General features: G+C 37.1%; 1 protein-coding gene across 2 annotated transcripts in view; it reads right to left on the reverse strand.

Annotated features, from left to right (window-relative positions):
• Positions 1–21,798, reverse strand: part of BRIP1 (BRCA1 interacting helicase 1) — a 53,246-nt gene that overhangs the window by 20,068 nt on the left and 11,380 nt on the right. For both annotated transcript variants that reach the window (XM_054085162.1, XM_054085163.1), the window contains exons 9-14: positions 19,727–19,859; positions 19,075–19,226; positions 18,389–18,560; positions 18,135–18,272; positions 17,858–18,019; positions 505–664 (exon numbers count right to left, since the gene is read on the reverse strand). In XM_054085162.1, coding sequence (XP_053941137.1) covers positions 505–664; positions 17,858–18,019; positions 18,135–18,272; positions 18,389–18,560; positions 19,075–19,226; positions 19,727–19,859 — 917 coding nt within the window. The remainder of the gene's footprint in view (positions 1–504; positions 665–17,857; positions 18,020–18,134; positions 18,273–18,388; positions 18,561–19,074; positions 19,227–19,726; positions 19,860–21,798) is intronic.

The raw sequence follows: 21,798 nt of genomic DNA on the forward strand, positions 1-21,798 counted from the left end.
GTTCATTACACAAGAACCATATATACATTCAAGAAAATGTTAAATTTTAAACCTTTGATTTTGCACTACAAAAATCATGCTCTTTATTTCTTGACATGCTGTAATTCTTTATTGTCTATACTAGCATTCAAGCATTTTGAGGAGAAATCCTATAGCAGCTGTAACATAAGACGGTAAATCACAGTTATGCAATGTACTATACGTTGGATTCTTTGAGAAGCCACTGCACCCTGCTGGACATATAATTGCATATCCTTACAGAGTTCAGTGGCTTTTGAACAGCATCATCAGGATTACACATCATCCTGTGCTTCCCTGTATCCTCATGCAACAAACTAAAGAGCAGGTAATCTTCCTCATTTATCACAATAAGTTATTAAATTGAGGTTACGTGAACTGTTTATCCATACCTTATTCTAATTGCTAAGCACTTTAAGAATCTCTTTTTTTTTTTTTAAACTTAAAGAGTCTGTATAAACTATTTTGTATGCCTGAAGAACGTACCTTTTTCTCCTTTACATTTTATTGCATCATAGTATATTTTCAGCAGTTCATCAAAGTCACTCTTCGCCCCTCTTTGAGGCTCAGCAATGACTGTCTTAACCAGCTCCAGGTTCCTCCATAAGCCAGTGTGCATCCAGCGATCTTTTAATTTATCCAACAGCTGAAAACAAACAAAAACGTGGAAGAGCTGTAATGAAAGGTCAATCACTTCAATTGTTCAAATAAAGCACACAAAGCCATTTATTTTACTGAAATTATATTATTCAGATTTTGTATTTATGAATACAAGTTTCCCCACTGCACAATGTTCCACAGAGCCATCCAACGCTTTGTAAATAATGGCCACTAACTCTGCTAATTATAAACATTGCAGATTTTGAAGTTATCAAAGCAAACTCTCGAAATGTATGAGAGTGGTCATGACAGAGCATCTTCTGGTACTCCTCAAGGAGAACTGGAAAAGAGCTGTTTTTCTGATTACCAAGTACAAGATCCATAAGTAAGACTGGAAGCAAGTTATAAGTTAACTTGAAACAAGTCTTTTTTATCCTTAAATTGCCACAATATTTCAATAGCTAAAAATTTACATAGATAAGAGGGGGAGGAAGTATCAATGTAGGATTTATAATCAGCCCCCTCTGCTCCTTGAAGGCCCTGTGAGCTTTGTTAGATCTATCTGATTCTGAACTGTACACATCTTACTCCAAATCAGTACATGCTCACATCCTGCAAGCAAATACACTTGTTCCACAGTTAGTGGGAACATAACGAAAATCAACACTGCATTATAAAAGGCGAAGTCTGAAATTACCACAGAAACTGGAGTCAGATGGGTGGGGGTCATTTTGCAGTTAGCAGTCTACGCATGCCCTTTTCTCATCAATTTCCAGACTGATTTTTTAGCAAGACAAGGAGCTAAAAACCTACTCCTTCACTTGGCAAGTTTGCCTGATGGAGCACAGCACCGCTCTCAAGACAAAAGCAAGGCAACCAACACATTTCAGACTGAACTGAGTAGATCTGGTTCAATGGACAGAGTAAATACTTAATTTCACTCCTTTTACTGTACAGTGATTATCAACGTGCCATTACTGTGCAGCCTCTCCAGACAAGTATCTACCAGGTACAGGTTCCCTGTTTAATTGACAGCAACCACCACAATAGCAAATCTACATGTTTTGATGGAAATGGCTGAATTATTCACGAAAATCCTTGGCAAGAATGGAAAAATTCATTTAATTCACACAAAAGCTATTACCTCTTCCACTTGATGGAGTTTGCTGGATATGGAAACTTTCTGGTACCCAGGAAAGTATGCACAAACACACACAATACCCTACCCATGCTAGAGAGACAGACACTAAAACAACTAGAGTTACGGACATGACTGAATACAAATAAATAAAATATAGAACACACATATGCTTCATAAGAGCTAGGAATCAAGTGCAGGATTCTCATAAAAAATTATTTCACTTCATGTTGAAAAAGTGCAAATGGGAGCAAGATATAATGCCAGGGATCACAGGAAGCAACCATTAATGCCCACAGTCAGTCACTTTTTCTGCCCAGGGGAATAATAGTTTCTGCAGTGGAAGGCAGTCTGTGTATATTTTATTAAATCCCTTAAAAATGGATTCTCAAATGGTTTATTAACAAATGGTCGTCCTCCAGGAGAGCAGAAAATCTTGTTAGAAAGAATCTGTCATCTCCCCATGCACTGAAGGATGTTTACTTTGATAGCTCTTTCCTTTTCCTCCTTTCTGCAATATCAAGACACCTGTAAGCTATGATCCACAGAAGCTCTGAGTTCAGTATTTGGAGTCACTGTCAGCATACCCCTTCTTAGGCAGCTTTGGAAGCTCTCAAACTTTAGGAATGTGGGAAACTCTTTTTCTTAACATCTCTTGCCATTATGTTGCCCTCCCAGGCAAAAACCTCTTATCCTGTGTCCATAAAAGTAAAGCTTTGCCCCTCTCCATTTGCTGCTTTGTTTTATACAGTGCCAAAAATCGCATTAGGCATTTCCCATGTTATGAAGCAAGACTAAATATTTGTTTAATGTATTTTACCCTAAGGCAAGTTCATTGTCATTTCCAGCATCTTAATGACGTTGAGAAGTTAACGTGCAGGAATCAAGTTGCTGGAGATCCTTCCTGCATCTGATAGTCATTTTTGAAGTAGCAAATAACCCAGGCGAGGGAAGGTCTAACAGAAAATACTAAGATGATGAGTTACTACTTCTGCTTTAGGGTTCCCTAGCTCTTGGTCTGATACTAATTTTCTTTACATAGAATATTCCCGAACTATTTTGCATTGATTGACATAGTGAGTGGATTGCATCTTGCCAGCAGAGTAAAATACCATCAGAGAAATAACCCATCCTGCAAAATGTGCTTGGGGAAGCTATGAAAAACCTAAAAATACGAGAGGATGTTCAAGAGCAGTACAGGACAAAAAGGAGAGTTAAACAACTCTGGCTTTATTGGCTAGTTTAACACCTGTTAACTATTTAATAATAACTATCAGTTATGATTGTATTGTATATTCATATACACCTTTAAAACTATATGCTGTCTGGTTACTCATATATTTATATAATAACTAAACAAAAGATATTTCACAATGCACAAAATTCACACAAATGTCTTGTAACCTTCTTAAAAGTCTGCCATGATACACCAAAATCCCCCCGCTTCTCCAAATGTGGTATTTTTTCATCTTCTTTCTATGCAATTTGTTTTTTGGATGATAAAAAGTTCCACTTGTCATTGTTATTCAGATATAAAGGGCTGCTGGGGGGAGAAAGGAGAGTCATTAGGTTTTTCTTAATAAAAATCAGAGTATTGGCACCACTGTTAGTGCAAAAAGTCAGAGATTCCTAAGGGACTAACATTGATCTAAAAGCCTTTTCCCATGCAGAGCTCTTCATGTGTTTGCTACCAGAATTTTCTTTTTGAATAAGCACTGCTTCAAATCAAAGTGTGTCTCCAGTGGGCTGGAAATGTGTTTGAAGGGTCAAATAGAAGTTCTACATGCAGTCAGCACAAAACTTCAGAGATGGAAAACAGGCACCTATGGCCAACCCAGAGACCGAGCACCGGTACTTACTCCACGAGGCTCTGTTTGGGTAGACCTAAGAGCAGTCACTTGCAGGAAACAGGGTTATGATCCAATCCACCAATATGCAAATGTGAGTCACAAAGACATACACTGCAGCTATAATGACTATTTAAGACAGACCTCATCAGTGGTGTGCGCAATGTTTTAAATAGCTCTTCTTTAAATTTTATACCAGATGTAGGTATAATTCATACCTTCTTCAATAACAGAAGATATTAACTTTTTACCTTTCCTCTCCTCTTCTTCCACTGATGTACTAAACTCTGTTTCACTTCAAGCCATTGAATAACTCAGCCATTCAGCGAGTGCTTTTATCTTATCTAAGCAACAGGAGGAGGCAGCGGAGTGGAGGAGGCAGAGGAGTGCAGATATCGAATTTATATACTGAGTTTCACCAAATGTTTTTGCTTCAACACAGTGCTTGTATCTTGACAGTAAAATAACAGGTGTCAAAACCAAACAAATAGGAAGCTTTTTTTCCTCTACATCTACTGAAACCCCTTATGTTCAGAGAGAATGTCATGAAGAAATGCAGTTTTCTTGTCTTGCTACAGGATGTTTCCCACCGTTTGGACTGTCTGCAGAAAAAACCAGTACAGGTTGTTTTATATATCACAGGACAACTCAACCTGCATCCGCATCAGCTGCCTCCTCTGTTTCAGTGAAAAGATTAAAAAAACCCCAAAACAAGCAGTACACTCTGACAGATCCTTCTGCACATATAAGCTATTATGATGGAGAATATCACATTTTCCTTTGATGACCTCAAGGCACAGATGGTTTTATAATGTATCTAATGCCACAGGTATTGCATTACGATTCCGTTTGCTGAGTCAGATGGTTCCCTACAGCTGTAACTTTTTGTTCATACCCCTCTCCCACTGGTCTCAAAGCTCCAGTCTATTCAGCATGATGGTTAATTACCTGGTTGAACCTTCTACCTCTATCTGAAAGAAGGAAACTGTCTCTACGTTAGTAATAATCTCCAAATACGTTCAGTCATTACTTGCATTTAGTCTGTTGCTTAAACTCTAGTGGCTCCTGTTATTTCAAATTAACCCTGGAGAACTTACCTGGCCAGACTCCTTCCACTTTTTTTACTTGACTTACATGTTGGCATTATAGCCTCAGTATTAACGCACTTCTTTTAGAACTAAGAGGTTTTGACAAAATACAGAATTAGCCAAAGTTATTTGATAGTTCTCTGAACTAAAAGGGTTGCCAAGTTTCTGTACACAACGACTCAGAGTCCTACGGGTACCCGACACCTCCAGGACTATTGGAACTCTTCAGTTTGAGGGAGACAACAGCTCACAAAGCCAATGTGGAGGCATGGGATCAGTAATTAAATTAATTTCCATCTTTAGTTTAAAAAAAAATAAATAAATCAACCAATCACACACTAACCACACCCCCCACCAACAACAAAATCAATGTGCAAATAAAACACTGGAGGCACAGGAGATAACTGCCTGGAAAGAGTCACGTGAAAGGAAAAAGCTGAGTTTCCTTCCCGAAACAAGAGGGAAAATATTTGGGCCAAGTAACCAATAAAACCCAGTGTCTATGATCCAAATCTTTAAAATCAATTTAGAATAGCACTCTAAAACTATTAAAAAAAATCACACTATAAGAAGCACAATGTATCTTAACAAGAATAAAAGCAAAATGCATGAAAAGAAAGCAACAAAACCCAATAACATCAACCAACATCACCACACATTGCACGCTTTCAAAAGGACAGAGAACTGGCACCTTTCAGCTACAAGTAATTTACCACATTGCCAGAGCAAATTTACATTCCATCTTTTTTGATTCTTAATCAACCTGCATGCATGGGGATTTTATTTTTAATCACATTCCTCCCCTCAAAAAAGAAAAAAACTCAGTTTTCCTTGACACCCAGACAGTAGCGCTGCACGAGGCTGGGACTGCACCAGCCAAGAATAACTTGGGGCACTGAATTATTTAAGTAGTTGTTGCACTCAATTAGATTTTCATGAAAGGTTAAGCAATAGACTGATCCACAGAAACCTCTCCACGTTTATGGGAGGTCTCTAACAATACAAGGAGGTATTTCAAATTCATTCGTTTGAATGATTAAGGTGATACAAAATCCTAATATACCCACTCACCAAAAAAAAAGTACTTTGAGCTTCAAATTCCATCTTTTCCATTTCCAATTATAACAACAAAATATTTCATTTGTGAAATAAAATCTACTTTCAAAATAAAATGTGAATTTCCCACTGTTAATGGGAAACTGGAGAAATATACCAAATGCCCATATAAATACAAATGCACAGGTAATCTTTTCTTTATATGCCAAAATAAAGCTGATTTAAAGCAGCGTTTTGAAGGAAACGGGCCACACAAAGATGTTATTTGCATCGAGGAGTGGCTACGCCTTCTTTCTACTGCGTATTTCCCCAACTATTTATTATCATCATGGGGCTACAACCAGCAATGCAAAGCAGTGTTCTTTTGAACCAGACTCGGTTTACAGAGTACCAACTCCAGATCAAGTTCTGTCTGATTTCCTTTCCCAAAGTATCACAGAGGCTCTGGAATGAAATGCTCCATAACTGCCAAACAGAAAAAATATATATAAAAAAATATTAAGCATTTTTCTGTCCTTGGGAAAGAAGAATGTCAGACCAATAATTAAAGAATACAGGGAACATAATACGTTCAGAGACTTTAATTTCTTTGCTGCCTAGTCTTTCTATTCCTTTGGACGTTGAAAGGAATTTTAATGTGGAAAGACCTTAGAAAAGTCCTGAAATAAAAGTAGACATTGTGAAAGAATGAGACCAGAACGTATGTTCATCTAAGTACAACTTCCAGAGGAAAACACACATTCTTCACTTTTTTCAGAATCTCTCCTTTTCAGCTGATGAAGATTTTCTGATTTGCATTTAACCGCTAACCTTCACCATCTATTAGAGCAAAAATCAAATTAAGAGCATAAAGAACGCATATATTTAAAGCAAAAATATTTTAAAAGAAAGTGACTTTTAAAACCTCAGCTTGCAGAGAGTCACGGTTCCAAAATGAAAGCAAAACTGCTGAAGCTGCCAGTGCTCAGCAGGTTATTCTGTAACAGAAGATACATTTTATTGGAAAGATTTCAACAGTCCAGAGATGGAATCCGGGAAGCTGACAGGACCTCGACTCAAGTCACACATTCATTCTGACATTTTACAACCCTTCCAGAGCTACGAAGAAAGATCACACAGCCTTTATGTTTTCCTACAGGTGGTCTGTACCCCAGAGTCTTTCCTCAATGCATGTCCCAAGAGAAAGCTGCCCTCAATTGGAAATCTATATCACTACTACATGTGCCACTTCCACAGATTTCTCACTTAGATCTCATTTCTTCGCAGCAGAAAATCAGCCCGAAGAACAAAACTTTAAAACCATGTGTCTGATTTTCAAGAACTTGTGTGGTTCAAGTGTCTTTTTCAGTTTAGAAGTACAGTACTTATTTTCTCAAGGAAAATTTTAAACAAACATGAAAGAAAACCAAACATTTAGAACAGACTCACGGGCTGAGACACCTACATACACCAGGAAATGTGGGGTGAAATCTGTGCCAGCACACACAGGCTTGGCAGACACTGGGAGGGGGGGAAAAAAGAAAGAGGAAAAAAAAATAGATAAAAGCTACCGTGCAACTCGACTACATAATTAAACTAAACCCTGAACATGGTGAAAAATTCTGTATTATGAACAAGACTCTGATCACCATGTGCACACTCCAGCACAATAAAAGGTGAATAATTCATAATCATTTTCAAAGAAAAAGTATGCATCACTCAACTTGGGGCAAACACAGGGGATTTCACTGGTATGATTTTTCTTTAGGGACAATGACAAAGTGCCGCTCACCAGCAGGAAACTGAAGCACTGAACTGTGTTCCATGTGCCATAAATCAACACTGCAGCCTACAGGATGTCTCTCTGGTACCAACATACCATCAATTTTTCAATAACCTCCTTAAATAATGGAATATGTGAACGGCGACAACAGTAATGAAAAATGAAATGTTTTGCACACCAAAGACTCTAGAATAACACAGTTAATATGTTGCTTCTACAGTTAAAGAAGCTTTTTATACAAAATCTTTTCCCCAAAACCCAACATGTTTTACCACAAATCAATCTGGATTGCCTTTGAAGTATTCAGTCTTTGAGCTCCATCGCAGCTGTTTCTAAACTACCTGGTTCAAAACAGGGTTTCTTTTGTGGTTTTAAAATTAACCAAGACAACAGCTTTCTGTGTTACAAGAATCGCTTGTACATTCACTCTAGGCTATCATTACACCTTCATGTTCCAGAGAGAGAGCAATCCCTCACATAAAGAAAGCTCTCTAGAAATATTTATTTTTAAAAGGGTTGTTTAATCATGGCCTTGAATCAAATACTTAATAAATACAAACTGTTCACAAAGTCAGCATCCTATACCACTGTCCTCTTCTTCACCGGTCAAAAACCAAATTCAGTCATCTTTGACCTCTTTTTTTCCAGAATAAAGGGGGGGGGGGGGAAGGACAAGGTTGTCTTTCCAGCACATCAGCAGCGAAGCACAGCACCATCTGGGAAAACTGATGCAAACAGACGTGCGGTGCAGGCCCAGACATGAGGCCGACCAAGTCCACAACTGCTCACACAGTAAACGGGGGCAGGCAGATGTCTGTCATGGGGAACTGACTCCAAGAGTGGGAGAGTAACAAGGTTTAGCTTTTATTCTTCTACTAACACTAACTGACAATTTTTTTAAAATTTATAAAGGCATTTTACACCTGCAGTTATTAAATCATTTTAAGAAAGATTAACATCCTCTTTACTTTCTCAGAAAGGTCAGTAATTTTTTCCTTGTTATACAGCAAACCAGTGCATGTAAAAGAACTTAGACAATTTCTCAGCAACCACCATGTATTGTATGAGTGACGTTTAGCTCTGAGCATGTAATTACAGAATGATAAATTATGATAACAGGGAACAAGATACGGTCCAATTCTTGGAGATGTCCAGAACCTCTCATTTTGGGAAGCAGGACCACTAAACAGAAAGATCAGTACAATTCCAGACCTCAGTCAACGAATTAAGCAAATGTTAAAATACAGAAACACAAAGCGATGAAACTTTCTGCAATTGTGACAACGCAAGAGATGATTTTCATCACTATTAGAAACGGGCACTTCAGTCAGCTACAATTAAGGAGGGAACAATAAGCAATCAATCTTACACAGCAAGAAGCTGTTCCATGACTTTACTAATGAAAAACTTTAAAGCAATTTGCCAAAGTTAATGAAGTATATAAAATTTCAATAAAAATGAGAGATGTGATAGGGTTCTGAGCACGAACAATAAGAATAAATTGACAATGGTTATCTATCCTTCAAAAAGGATCTGATGCAGGGTAGGAAAACCTGAATGCAGGATCGTTAAACACAAACTTCACCATAAATCCGCAGACCTCCCTGGAACTGTGCTAAGTGACACTTACTAAGGAGCTGGGTTTCTCTCTTGTAGTATTGTTTCATTTTTTTTTTTAATTTTTCTTTTAAATTAAGTCTCCTTCCTTCTAAAGTGAAAGAAACTCATCTGGCCTTAGGTACTGTGGACCATCTTCTTCCCCAACAAGTATCAAGTATTTGATATACCTGCACCCTATACACTGCACAGGCAAAAGTAAAAGTTAAAAAAAACCAAAACTAGCGTTAAGTATTTCTCCAAAGTGGACAAAAAGGAAGAGGAACAACAGACGTTTCAGAGTATCTGATTCTTAAGAATTCCAACCTTGTGATAAGAAAGAAGCAGCAGCAGCTGAAAACCAAGTTTTATATGTAACCCAGCACACTTCGGCTACCAACAAGCCAGCCGGCTAATCTGTAAGCCATAAAACAGAAGTTTTACGTTTTGTGCAAGCTATTTGTTTCAAAACATTTTTGCTAAAAGCAGTCCGTTAATGAGCTGTGAAATGAATAAAAATGCAAGGAACGGTCTTTAGAACACACCATCTCACCAATTAGTTTTTATCATAAAGCAGGCTGCTTACCCAACTAGCAACTAAGTCTAAGGCATGATTGTCTAAGGCATGATTTCACAGGCCTCCTGGCTGTCCAATGAAGCAGAATTTCTCCAAATTTAAAATAGCCCAAACATCCCTTTCAATAATACATTTACTATTCCAAATCTTGTATACACTGCTGATACAGCACACGCTACCTAAATGTATGTTTTCAAGTATATTTTATCTCGTATATAGTGTTTTTCACACATGCAGAAGTCACACCTCTACCACATTAGTCAGTGAACCTCTCAAATGCCACAGGGACCAGGAACTCTGCTGGTTGCAATGGTACAGAATAACAGTAATGTCAAAGTACCCGGTGCAAGATACAACTTCTTAAAAATAATGTTACTTATGTATATTTTTCCTTAGTAATAACTTCCATTTCCCATCCTTCTTTGTCTCCCTTTCATTAAAAGCTCTTGGGGGAAAAAAAAAACCCACAAAATTGACCGTAATCGTTATTTTGGACAAATATATATTTGAACTCTATCATTCACAGAGTCCAAACTTCATGACTGAAAAGTCATTTTCGATGCAGTTACTACTTAAATGGTAGGAAAAATATGCAAGCAGAAAGTGTTAATTACAATGGAAATTGGAGCATATGTTAACCAGATACAAGAATTCAGCTTGCAGCACTTTGACAAGTCAGAGCTCAGAAGTGAGAAACAATAATAGAATTTTAGTTTATTTTCCTGATGCTGTATGCTCAGGGTATTTAAACTAACAGCATAATAAAATATTAAAGTGCACAGCTCTCAGGGTGTGAAATTCACAAGCAAAACACTCATCTACCAGTATGGCATATAATTTTTTTAGACATAATATCCAATAATCTGCCACAGACTGTCGCTACGGATTCCACTTTATATGATGTGCAGATGCTATCAGAAAGTATGTCTGCTCTATGTAAAAAGCAACTGCCACAGGGCACTTGAATAATTGCACATCCCTGGCCGGTCACTGTAGCAGTTCAGCAAGCCACGGAAAGTGTATTTGTTCATTTTTTGCAGCCAGTAATTCAAAAAGATAAGGAGGGACCCAAATCATAGCTAGAAATTTCCCCCGAGAGAATGGCACTGAACTGTTAGAACAATCACCCACAGTGGTCGTTGTGCAGTCGAGGAGTGGCCGTGTGTGAACTGTCTGATGGCAATAAGCAGGACATGCCAATAGCAAACAGCTCCTCCATTCCCACAGTTTCTGCGGCTTTCCACAGAACAAGGTCAGAACAGTTCATTCCTTTCATATCACCTCACCCAAATTTCCACTCACCCAGAATATTCACCTGAGTAACTCTCCAGGTTATTTGGTTAATATGAGGTAAAGACACAGCTAGCGACGCTGCAATTTCATACTAACAACTTCATAATATAAACCACATTACGTAAAATCCAAATGAGTATCTTCAGAGATTCTCATTTAGGTCAATCACTGAAAAACGTGTTTTAACTGAGCTCTAGCAGTAAAAGCAACGATCACACTCCCTTCCTTGATTGTGCAATATCATCTCTTCCCTTGAGCCATCTCTGACACTTCTGTGACCTCCAGATGAGCCAACTCAGTTCACGAGGCCAGCAGAAAACCAATCAGAAGAACAAAGGATAAAAATTTTTGTGTGTCAGATTGCCAGAACAAAGGAACCAATTAACACAAAATTCAGAGCAGCACAAAAACAATCACAAGGAAAGGGGGAAGAACCCCACTGTTAACAGCAAGCTGCTGGACCATCTCCTCTACCTTCTCTAAGCGTAACTAACACTTGGATGTCTCTAACGTTGCAGAAACCAGGAAAATTCCTCCATAACCAGTGCATATATCTGGAACCCTCTCATACTATTTAAGAAAAACACACATTGTGTAACTATTCAGATCGTCAGTTATCACTCCTCAGAGATAAAACATTATCTTTGATGTAGCTCAACATGTTTCTTGCCCTGCTTTTTGGTAACACATGTCGATGGTCAACACTGACATCAGCAACCGGTAACCAAGCAGTGGCAAAAAAAAAAGCCAACCAAAAAACCCCAAAGAGCTCAATAGGTTAAAAAACTCTAAGTGAAAACACTCTACTAAATCCTTATAATAAAATAAGCATCACCTTAGAGGCTGATATACAGCACTTCAATTACTCCTCCGGAGCATAATTGAGCACTATTCTGACCTTCTCATTTCAAGGAGATGTGTTTGCTGTAGTGTCTATAATTACAAGAAATGATCTTGCCAGGGCATGAGCTGCCAGCTCCATCTTCAAACCTGGTTTCACAGAGTAACTTGACTGAATGGATGACAAGAAAGAAACAGGCTTGCAATCATAATCTGAGGATAAAAGATTATATACCTGGTCATAGAAAGACTCTTAGATTCCAATTCTTTGTTTATTAATTTCACTGTACCGTCCGGTATTGTTCTTCTCTATTTGAGCCAATAACACCAAGACAGTTTTCAGTGCCCAAGGTAGAGAAAAGTGGGTCATGATAGGATGGTTGAAATCTTCGATCAGACACAGTGAGAATTTGGCTTTTTCAGATCATATTTTCCCAAAATTCTGTCCCATCATACAGAAATCGCTTTACTGAAATTTTCATCAGAGTAAGGCACAAGACTCTGCTTTAGAATCTGGCAACAAGCCTTTCTTTTGAAAGAGAAGAAAAAAAACCACAGGGTGATTGCAGTGCCACAAGCCCTACCCCAGCACTTGGCAGTCACCGAAGAACTCCAGCGACTTCCAGGGGCATTGCACCATCCTCAGAGCTAGGAAAGAGACAGAGTGCTACTCATGTGCTGTTTAATTACTCTTCCATAATTTTGCTCTACTTTTACTGTTAGGTCCTTGCACATAATTTGAGATAGCAAGGATGATAGAATTCTGTTCCCTGAAGTCTTTTCTTGTTTTTAGGGTTTCTTACGTACTGTAACAGCACCACTGCAGCTGTTTGGCTCAAACAAATAAGGCTTCTGAAGTAGAAGAATGCCTTTCCCTTGAGAGCAGAAAGCAAATGCTGTGCAGAAAGTGAGTATCATTATTAATTTACAATTGTGTCGTAACTTCACTCTGATATGCCAGCCTGCTTAAAGGCTTCCTTTCTCTTCATCCCAATGAATTTGATTTTGGATATTAGCTATAGTAAAAACATCTAAAACCTCTAAAACCAGATAACACATTAAAACATTCCATTTCTGGTATAATTTTAAAGTTGCAACAGTTTAAATAACGTTCTCTAACATTAAAATTATGCAGGAAGTTTATGTTTACATAAATTCAAGGAACAAATTTCTGTCATAAAAACATGCTTGGTGTGAACAAATCCCTACATCCTGCAACTATTTACACACAGGAGCAAATCTCTTCCTTGAAGCACTCCTACAGCTGTCAACAGGAATATCGACGAGAATATTACTCTCAATAAGGCATTTATCCCTGTCTGTTATGCCTAAATAGAACTAATAGGAAAATTTAAGCAATCTTATAGAACCTACCCGACATTACTAGATAATTCCTCCTATAAGCACTTTGCAATCAGTGTGGCTGCACACAAAAGAAACATCTGTGGTGCAAACAACTACTTTCCTATTTAATTTCAAATTCACCTTTCAACTGCACAAACCTAATGGTTTCCAATTTTTCCTCCATACACATTACAAGCCAAAAGACACTGTGGAATGTTTATATCTTATCTGGATATTGTCATTTTACTGTCTCAAACTCCTTAAAACAAGCTTTTCACTTGGGAGGAAATCCGTCAGCATCAGACCTAGTGGGGAAACCCTGCACTTGCTCAATGTCTATGGCTCTTACATAGTTCCAGATGTTCAGAACATTAATAATGCACTAACTCAAAACCTCTTTTTGAAACTTTAGAATGTGCAAATTGCATTAAAACCTCTTTGCCCTCATTAATGGTATTGTTACAATCCCAGTACTCTGGAAAATGTTTTTTGGCATTTGTTTAACTTAGTGATATTGCCATTTACTCATTTTAACAGCCAGTGCTCAAATCTTAATGCTTTTAATAGGCCTGGCTAAACAGACTACCATCTTTTGTACATTTATTGAAGTAATTTATTAAATAAGTAAAAGTTGTCTGAAGGCCACGTTGGTTTTTTTTATTATTGATGGCAGAATAAAATGGGTTTCTTATAATTTGTGTTTCAGGAAAGTTTTAGAAATGAAAATATTCTGGGCTTTTTTTTTCTTTTCAGTGTTATGACCAGTTCATTCTCTGCCACTCTGACATAAGACTTCTACCAACCTCATACAAACCTCAGTAAGAGAAGGAGTCTGTCTTGACCCAAGAACCAGACATTCAGAATTAATGCTGAAACTGTATCCCTCCCTCAGCCTGTCACATATAGGGGTGGCACATTTACATCCAGCCTAGGAGACAATATATTCAAGGACCTGGTCTCATTTCCAATGCAGACACACTGCGGCACTACGGCAGAGTGCAATCGTCAGAGGTTAAATGGAGGTCCCTCCTGTTTATTCCAGATAACGATCTAGACAGAGCCTGAAGATTCTCGCCTGAAGATTCTTGGTCTGTTTGAAAACAACACACACTGTTGCCACCCTCTACACTGCTCACAGAGTTAACAAATACTGTTAAGGCCTGCTTGCCTGCAGTTGTGTAATTCTGCCCAGAATGGTTTGTCAACAGCATGGTAAACAGCACTTGTCTGCAACTCCACTACAGCTTTGGTCAATACTTTGAACACAGAAAGGGAACCAAGACAATACACAGAGGTGCTCCAGTCCAAATGGATTTACTGTCACTCAATCCTGTCTGTTCTGCCTGAAGAAAACATGGCTAGCCAAGAGAACAGGAGAATGGGATGAGATTGACAGAATTTAAACTCTGAACTAGCAGCTTAAAATTACGAGATACATAGAAACTCAAATGTGTAACAGTGCAACTACTGAGTAAAACTGATACTTGACCTCAAAAGTGAAAGCAGGCCGATGCAAAAGAAAACTTATTAATCTGAAACAACGGGAACGCCACATCTTAAAGGTGTAGGAGAAAAAGAAGAGTCATAAACAAATCTTGGATTCTCAAGCAAAGAACAGTTATCAGCTCATAAGTTTTAAGGTTGAAAACAGTCACTCAAACCGTTTTGAGCAACTACGTTACTTTAAAAATTTTACTGGCACTTATAGCTCAACAATTAGTTGATACAAATTAACCAACAAAGCCATACCAGAAAAAAAAACAACACAAACCAAAACATCAACATTACCTTTATTGTACAAAGCTTACTTTGTAAAAAAGCTACTAAAGAAAGGTCAGTTAATTCATCATGATGGATTAGCACTAAAATTTATAAGCATTAGCATTTTTCTCCTCGCTGGATACCTTGACTTTGATATGACACATATTGAATGAATCATCTAAGATGCAGGCACCAGGCAAGATATATCTTAATGCAGACAGGTCGGCGACATGAACCCTAATGGTCCTTATCTTAATCTTGTTTAAAAGCATCTTAGATTTCTTAGCAATCTTTTCACCTTCTGATATTCTCTTTTATAGAGTGTTTTTGGTGGAATTGCTACCGATTTTCACATAAATGCATTTTTGTTGCATAGAATCACCAGTTTTAGTGGCTCTAAAAAATTATCTAGGTTTGCACATTAGTAAATGTTAGGATTAAGATTATTTTTTAAAAAGTCAATGTGCCAGAACTCCAGCAATGACGATAAGAATTTGTGTACTGCTGTAGATTATCCCATTCACGAAACATGGCATCACAGCTGTTCATAACAAACAGACACCTATTAAACATGGAGATGTACGTCTGATGCATGACAAAGTATTTTCTTAACCTAATGATTAGAAAAGGGTACTGCATTACAGTGTTGTAGGCTTTAAACTCTTTACATAACAGCTGAACAATACTCTACAGATAAATACCTTGTTGTAAGGAGCACTCCACAGCAAAATAGAGACAAGTGACTTAATACCTTTTCCTGGCAGCAGACAGCTGCTTCAAAGAAATCTAGAAACTCCAACTGAAATCCAATGTACAAGCCAAAATTCAGGCTCCGTCAAATAACCTGGACAGAAAGTACTCAAAATCCAGAGCATTGGCCTCAGCCTTCCAGACATTTAAAAAGACCATCTTTTACTTATTCCAAACTTTGAAACTCCAATTCACTAAAGAAGTTGAACCCTCAGAAAATCTGCTTAACTCATAATAGTTAATTTAGTGCGATAGATAACCATGTTTATTAATTGGATCCTGATAGCTTTCAAGAATTGATTTAAAAGCTGCAGGTGGTTTTTTTGTTGTTTTTTTAAAGAGACGTAGCAATTTCCCCATGAAAATCTCTGACAATCAGCTTTGAAATGCAAATGTGCAGGTAAGCAACGTTCTGGACGATTATGAAAGCAAAAGCCCTTGTTTTCCCTGTACTAATATGCTTATGTTTACTTTATTCTGTACTTTCAACATATTAAGCACAGACTTAAAGGCAACCCAATCCAGAATAAAAGAAGTAGAAAGAAAAAGGGCATCCATAGAAAAATATTGGCAATGTAATTTTAAAATATCATCCTTCAATTGTCTGCAATTTATATTTATCAATACTTTTGCTAGGATCATGGAAGTGTTCCCACAAAGAAAAAAACACACTCAACGTGTTTAGCGAGGTGACCTTTCAGTAAAACATAAGGGCAGTGAGAGGGGGAAGGGTACCAGAGCTGCTCAGCAATCTCTTTCCTCCTTTATTGAATGCCATTAAAAGTCTCTCCATAGTTTCAATTCAGATTACTATTCTCATAAAATCTTACATAAATATTTGTCAGGTCTGTATATTCAAGATCCACTGTCACACACTGTTCAATATCATACACTTCGGTGAAAGATAAAAATGATAGTGAAAACCGGAATCGCCTCCCATTTCAATTCAATAAACTGAATGCAAAATTTATTTTCAGATACCCAAGTCTGCATAGAAACACAGAGTTGTGTGAGCTGGGTTAAACACATTTTTAGTCACGCTTTTTTCCACGACTGTGCATTACCTGGTCTTATGCAGTCACCTAATGGTTACTGTCAGTAATTGCACTGATGACTGCATAGGCACACAGTGAAGAAAAAACCCTCGCTTTGCAGCAGCCCCTTCTGTTAAACAGTAAAATTAATATGAAGGTTTTGTAAAAAAGAAGAAATCTTTTTAATTTCATTTTTTAAAACAGTGTCTGCTATGGAACCTTAGAGATGAGGGAAATGGTCTGAAACATTTTATTTCATTATGCTGGGGCGTTGTTCATTGGGTAGGCTTTTTTGGGCTTTTTTTTCCCTTTTGGAAGTTTTTGTTTTGTTTGTTGAGAGGATTTTTTAAAAAATCATAAATGATGGCTTAAAATTTCAAAAGTCATACTCTTGCAAGCATTACAAGAAAAATGGGCATGAATTGCAGAATTATATTGCATGTTTATGTTCCTGCTCCTCAGAGCTGACCATAAACAACAGCGAAAACTAATAGAAAATAAAGCAGAAGTACTGTCAGGTACAGATTAACCATAATTAGATATCTGCTGTCAGTGAAATTAGATATTACATAGATTGAAATTGAGAAATTTAATTCCTTTCAGCCAATGCCAGAGAACAATTCCCTCCTGACTCAAGAAAAATATACTAGAATCTCCAATGAAGTGAAACGGAAAAAGAAACAAGGAAAGAAGAAGTTAACTGGGTGAATGCTACATTCAAATAGCATACAAAGCACATGCAAAGGCACTCTAGCCGCTGTCATACACAAAGTTTCTCTTCATAATGTGTCCTTACTTGGAGGAGGAGTTGGGGGTTTTTTTGACAGTTTTGAAACATTCAGGGAAATAATTTAAGAAAAAATTGCATATCAGACTGGGGTTTTTTGGGTAAAATTAATTGAAACAATCATACTCACTAACTAAGATAAGGATATCCATTGAAAACAAATATGAGCATGAAAACAAGCTTGTACATCAGCCAAAAAGACAGCCAAGAAATCACAATATAATATACTCACAATGTGATGTCACAATACATTTATTTTATAAACATTTATAGACACTGATCCATAAAACTAAGGATTACACGGAATATTTTCAAGTACAGTGCGTGTGTGCTTTTAGAGGAAGAATATGATTAAGATTGTCTTACCTTATAGGATGGCAAAAAGCACAAAATCCCTTGGCCAACTGTTTGACACACTGAAAGCAGCAGTGCTCCCACCTCATCCTGGAATTCAAAGGTCTCTGTATGCTGGAACGTGGCACACAACTTTCGACTGTTAGGGCCTGTTCCGATGGTGCCAACCCAAACCTGGTGTATTTCACATTAAAAAAGTTAATTTGAAAATATGTGACAAACTATTAAATTACATTAGGTCAAATAATGAAAACTTAAGTGTGAAGGAAACAAACCTCAGAAAGCTTACCTGTGAGTTCCGAATAACGTGATTTGCTTCCAACTGAATAGAAAACTTCACGCCAAGCTCTGAAGAAAATGAATCCATCGGAGAGAGTGTACCAGACGTCAGAACAATCGTTCTAACATCACTTAAGTCTGAAAAAGCCTAAGTTGCAGAAAGAAAAGAAGGAATTTAGAAAATCAAAATAATAATTTTAAAATCTTTTACGTATTTAATATCACCCAAATTACTTCAGGCGTTCTGCTTCAGGCTCAGCTTACCACAGCAGGATTCAAGCACCAAAAGTTAAGCATGCGGACTACAGTTTTCTGCCGCGAACCCCTTTTATGCTGGGGCCGAGTAAAGAAGTCGCTTGCATCTGGAACATCGAGCTGGTTTTCACTCATCCAAGCATAAGTTTGTTGCAGAGCAACTCTGTAGTCATCTGCATACCTTTATAGGAATATATAAATATCAATAAAAAATAAAATTAAGCAATAAATCTGTAATGATTAAGCTCATACAGAGGAAAAAGTGTTGCTACAATGTATTTAAAATTTAAGCATAAAAAATAATGTTATGCTTTCAGAAGTGTGAAACTTACAATAATTAATGTTTAAAAACAATGTTTAAATCTGAAGTTTTCAGTAACTGTTGGCATTAGTAGTCAAGATATCAAGACAGTGAAACAAGAAATTCTGTGTAGAAAAACAAACCCCTTGAATATTAACTTAGCAACACATCAAGAAAGTTTACATCTAACCTTCAAATACATTTCTTTAATATTTTATTTATGAAAGACAAAAATAATTTGTTATCCTTTAACTTCTTCCCACATAAGCAGATTTTCTAAAGCTTTCTCAAATGCTAGTTTTGCTCAGAGCCAGACACCATAACTGAGGCACGGCACAAATGAAAAAGCAGCTGAATTAAACACAGCCACACAGCTCAGGGTATTTGCACTGACCTGCTATTATCTTTAAAAAGACATAAAAGGATCATGAATAACCCTTTCAGCACAATCTGAGTGGCAGGGCTCACAACCGGTATCTCAACAAGTTCCTCTCTACCAAGCACTGACACTTTTTCTTCTTTTTCCAGGACAGTAGCAAGGTGTTTCTGCAAGAGGCAAACAAATTCCACATTAACAACCTCCTAAGTATCTTCTCATAAACAAAGCTAACGTAGATACAAGATTATCAGCACACTGTTTTAACAGTTAAGCTAAAGTATCTATAAAGGCAGACCGAAGACAGAACTGCAAAGGAAAAGTAATGCTTTTAACATATTTGGCTTACCCAGAAAGGACGGATATACTTGAAAATAGGATAATTACATTCCAACAGTCAATAAAAATGCAGATGGATAAAACAGACAAAACTATCCCTGGTTCAATTTAATTGGACATGATCAATTATATCCTTGAAAACATTGATTCTCCACAAATTCCAATAGCTCAAGTAGATTATTTCTGGATTTCATCAGGCATCATTTTCAGACAGCTTTTCAATATTGCAGTAAATTAAAAGATGTGTTAGCATTTAACTTATGTATATTTTAAGAAGATTAACAACAACACTATTATGCACTCTGGTACTCACTTATATAGAATACATTACCTGCAAAATGGGAAAAGTAATACCAGTTATTCCCATTTTGTGCAAAACGGTGAGCATTTCTTTCCCACTCCAAACCTTACAGGAAGTTTCATACCCTCTTTCTACAAGTTCACTAGAGCTCTCCCGTAACCAGCTGTAAAAAAACAAAACAGAGAAATCAGAAATAATTTCAGCACTAATTTTAGAGATTTAGAGATACTTTGCAGGTACAAACCAAACCCTATGAACCGCACCAGATTTTTATGATGATAAATATATTTCTACAGCTAAGTAGAGAGATGCTGCTTTTCCTTATGGCAGTTTTTCCACTGCTGGACTAACTTCTATCAAACAGCTCTTGATGCAGATCACTGAAGTGAGAAGAAAATTTGTCCCTATACATTTCTATTTTATCACCATACAACATCTTTACTCTAAAGAAAAAGGATTAAAACATAATCTGCTTTTAGGATACAACTTGGCAGCTCATTTAAGAAAGACTTCTGCTGTACTTTTAAAACCACTCATTATTACTCTAACTGACGCAAGTTGGTTTATCATCCCTGTCGATGGCAGGCTTTCCTATTAAGAAATAACCTTGAGGCAGGAAATGAGTACTTTTAATATTTATACACAGTAAGAAAAAATGGGGCAGTAAAAAGCACATATTTTAACTCACCTACAAGTATTTGTAACCCTGCTATAATTCAAAATCTGAGGAGAATTATAATTGTATGTACAATGCAAATTGTGATAGCATTTTCTAAAAACGTGAACTAAACATGCAGATGATCTCATTTGTGGCAGAGCTGAAATCTTCTCTAAGTGAATGTGTTCATCATCCCTGCAGTATTACAAGACTATCCCTCCATCTAGAAAAGCAGGCAGGCTTCCTCTCTCTCAGGAAATGCCGAAGCTGTCTGTCTCATCAACCAGCAGGAGGCATCAGAAAGACAGCTGTCATTTCTACAATGGTTCAAAATACATACCTGTAAAATCAGTTAATCGTTATCAACTAAAGCAGCAAGGGTTACTGACTGTTTCAGTAGATTTCCTGGTCTGTCACTGCAAATAATCTGATCAACAGAACAATTTAAAAAAACCCTTTCTTTTTGCCAGGTTAAACGCAAGCAAAACCCCATAAATACTACCATGACAATCACTTCTTCAGCTGTAATTTACTTTATCTTATTAAAGAATGACGAACACTAAACACAGGCATCACTTTTCCCCAGGGAAGCACTCTGCCCCATTTCCTCCAATGTAACATCAAAAAGACCTGGAACTAAAACTAGGAAACAGCTACTACAGCAGAATGAAACAGATTTACAAGGGATAAAACATTTCAGGAAATGTAAAACTTCTGTTTCCCTATTAGGAACTTCAAACATCATAATGTACTTTTGAAATGGTCATGCTATAAATGGAACCACAAATTTAACACAATTACCTTCCTAATACTTACATAACAACAAAAAAACCCCAAATTCTAGAATGGATTCCATCCAATTACATCTAAATGAAAGCCTTTAAAATACCTGTTAATTTATTTTTAGAGTAGAGCAGTAAGCATAAATAAAATTAGCTTGATCTCCAGAAAGATATCTATGGTTTTGAAGTGAAAATTGGTTTCAATTCAACATGTTACAAGTAGGCCTTCAACTCAAGAAAGTACATTTGTTCCTCCTCTCCCTACCAGGAAATCCCATTGTTGCTGCAGCTTACTCTATGAAACAAAGCAATCTTTATAACCAAAACAAGATTTTTCTAATTAGCCATGCATTTGGCAAAACCATGTCATGACTCAACAGCATTTTACCAATTACTGCATATTTACGCCCAGTTTTCTGCTTCCCAACAACCACTTTTCATGCCACTGGCAGATTTGCCAAGACAATCAACTTTAGTTTTCCTGAAAAGGTTAAAAAGCTTGAGGCAATCAAGTCTCCAGGCACGCTGTTCTCATCTTTTAGTAAAACTTAACATTTGAAATATCCAAGCTAGGAGAATTAGCCGCTGCAAGAAAGAAAATCAAGTGACGTACCTGTGACACAAACATTAACTCTCAGAATAAAGACAGGAAAAACTGTGCA

The sequence above is a fragment of the Cuculus canorus genome, chromosome 20 (assembly GCF_017976375.1).
Source record: "Cuculus canorus isolate bCucCan1 chromosome 20, bCucCan1.pri, whole genome shotgun sequence".
NCBI lineage: Eukaryota > Metazoa > Chordata > Aves > Cuculiformes > Cuculidae > Cuculus > Cuculus canorus.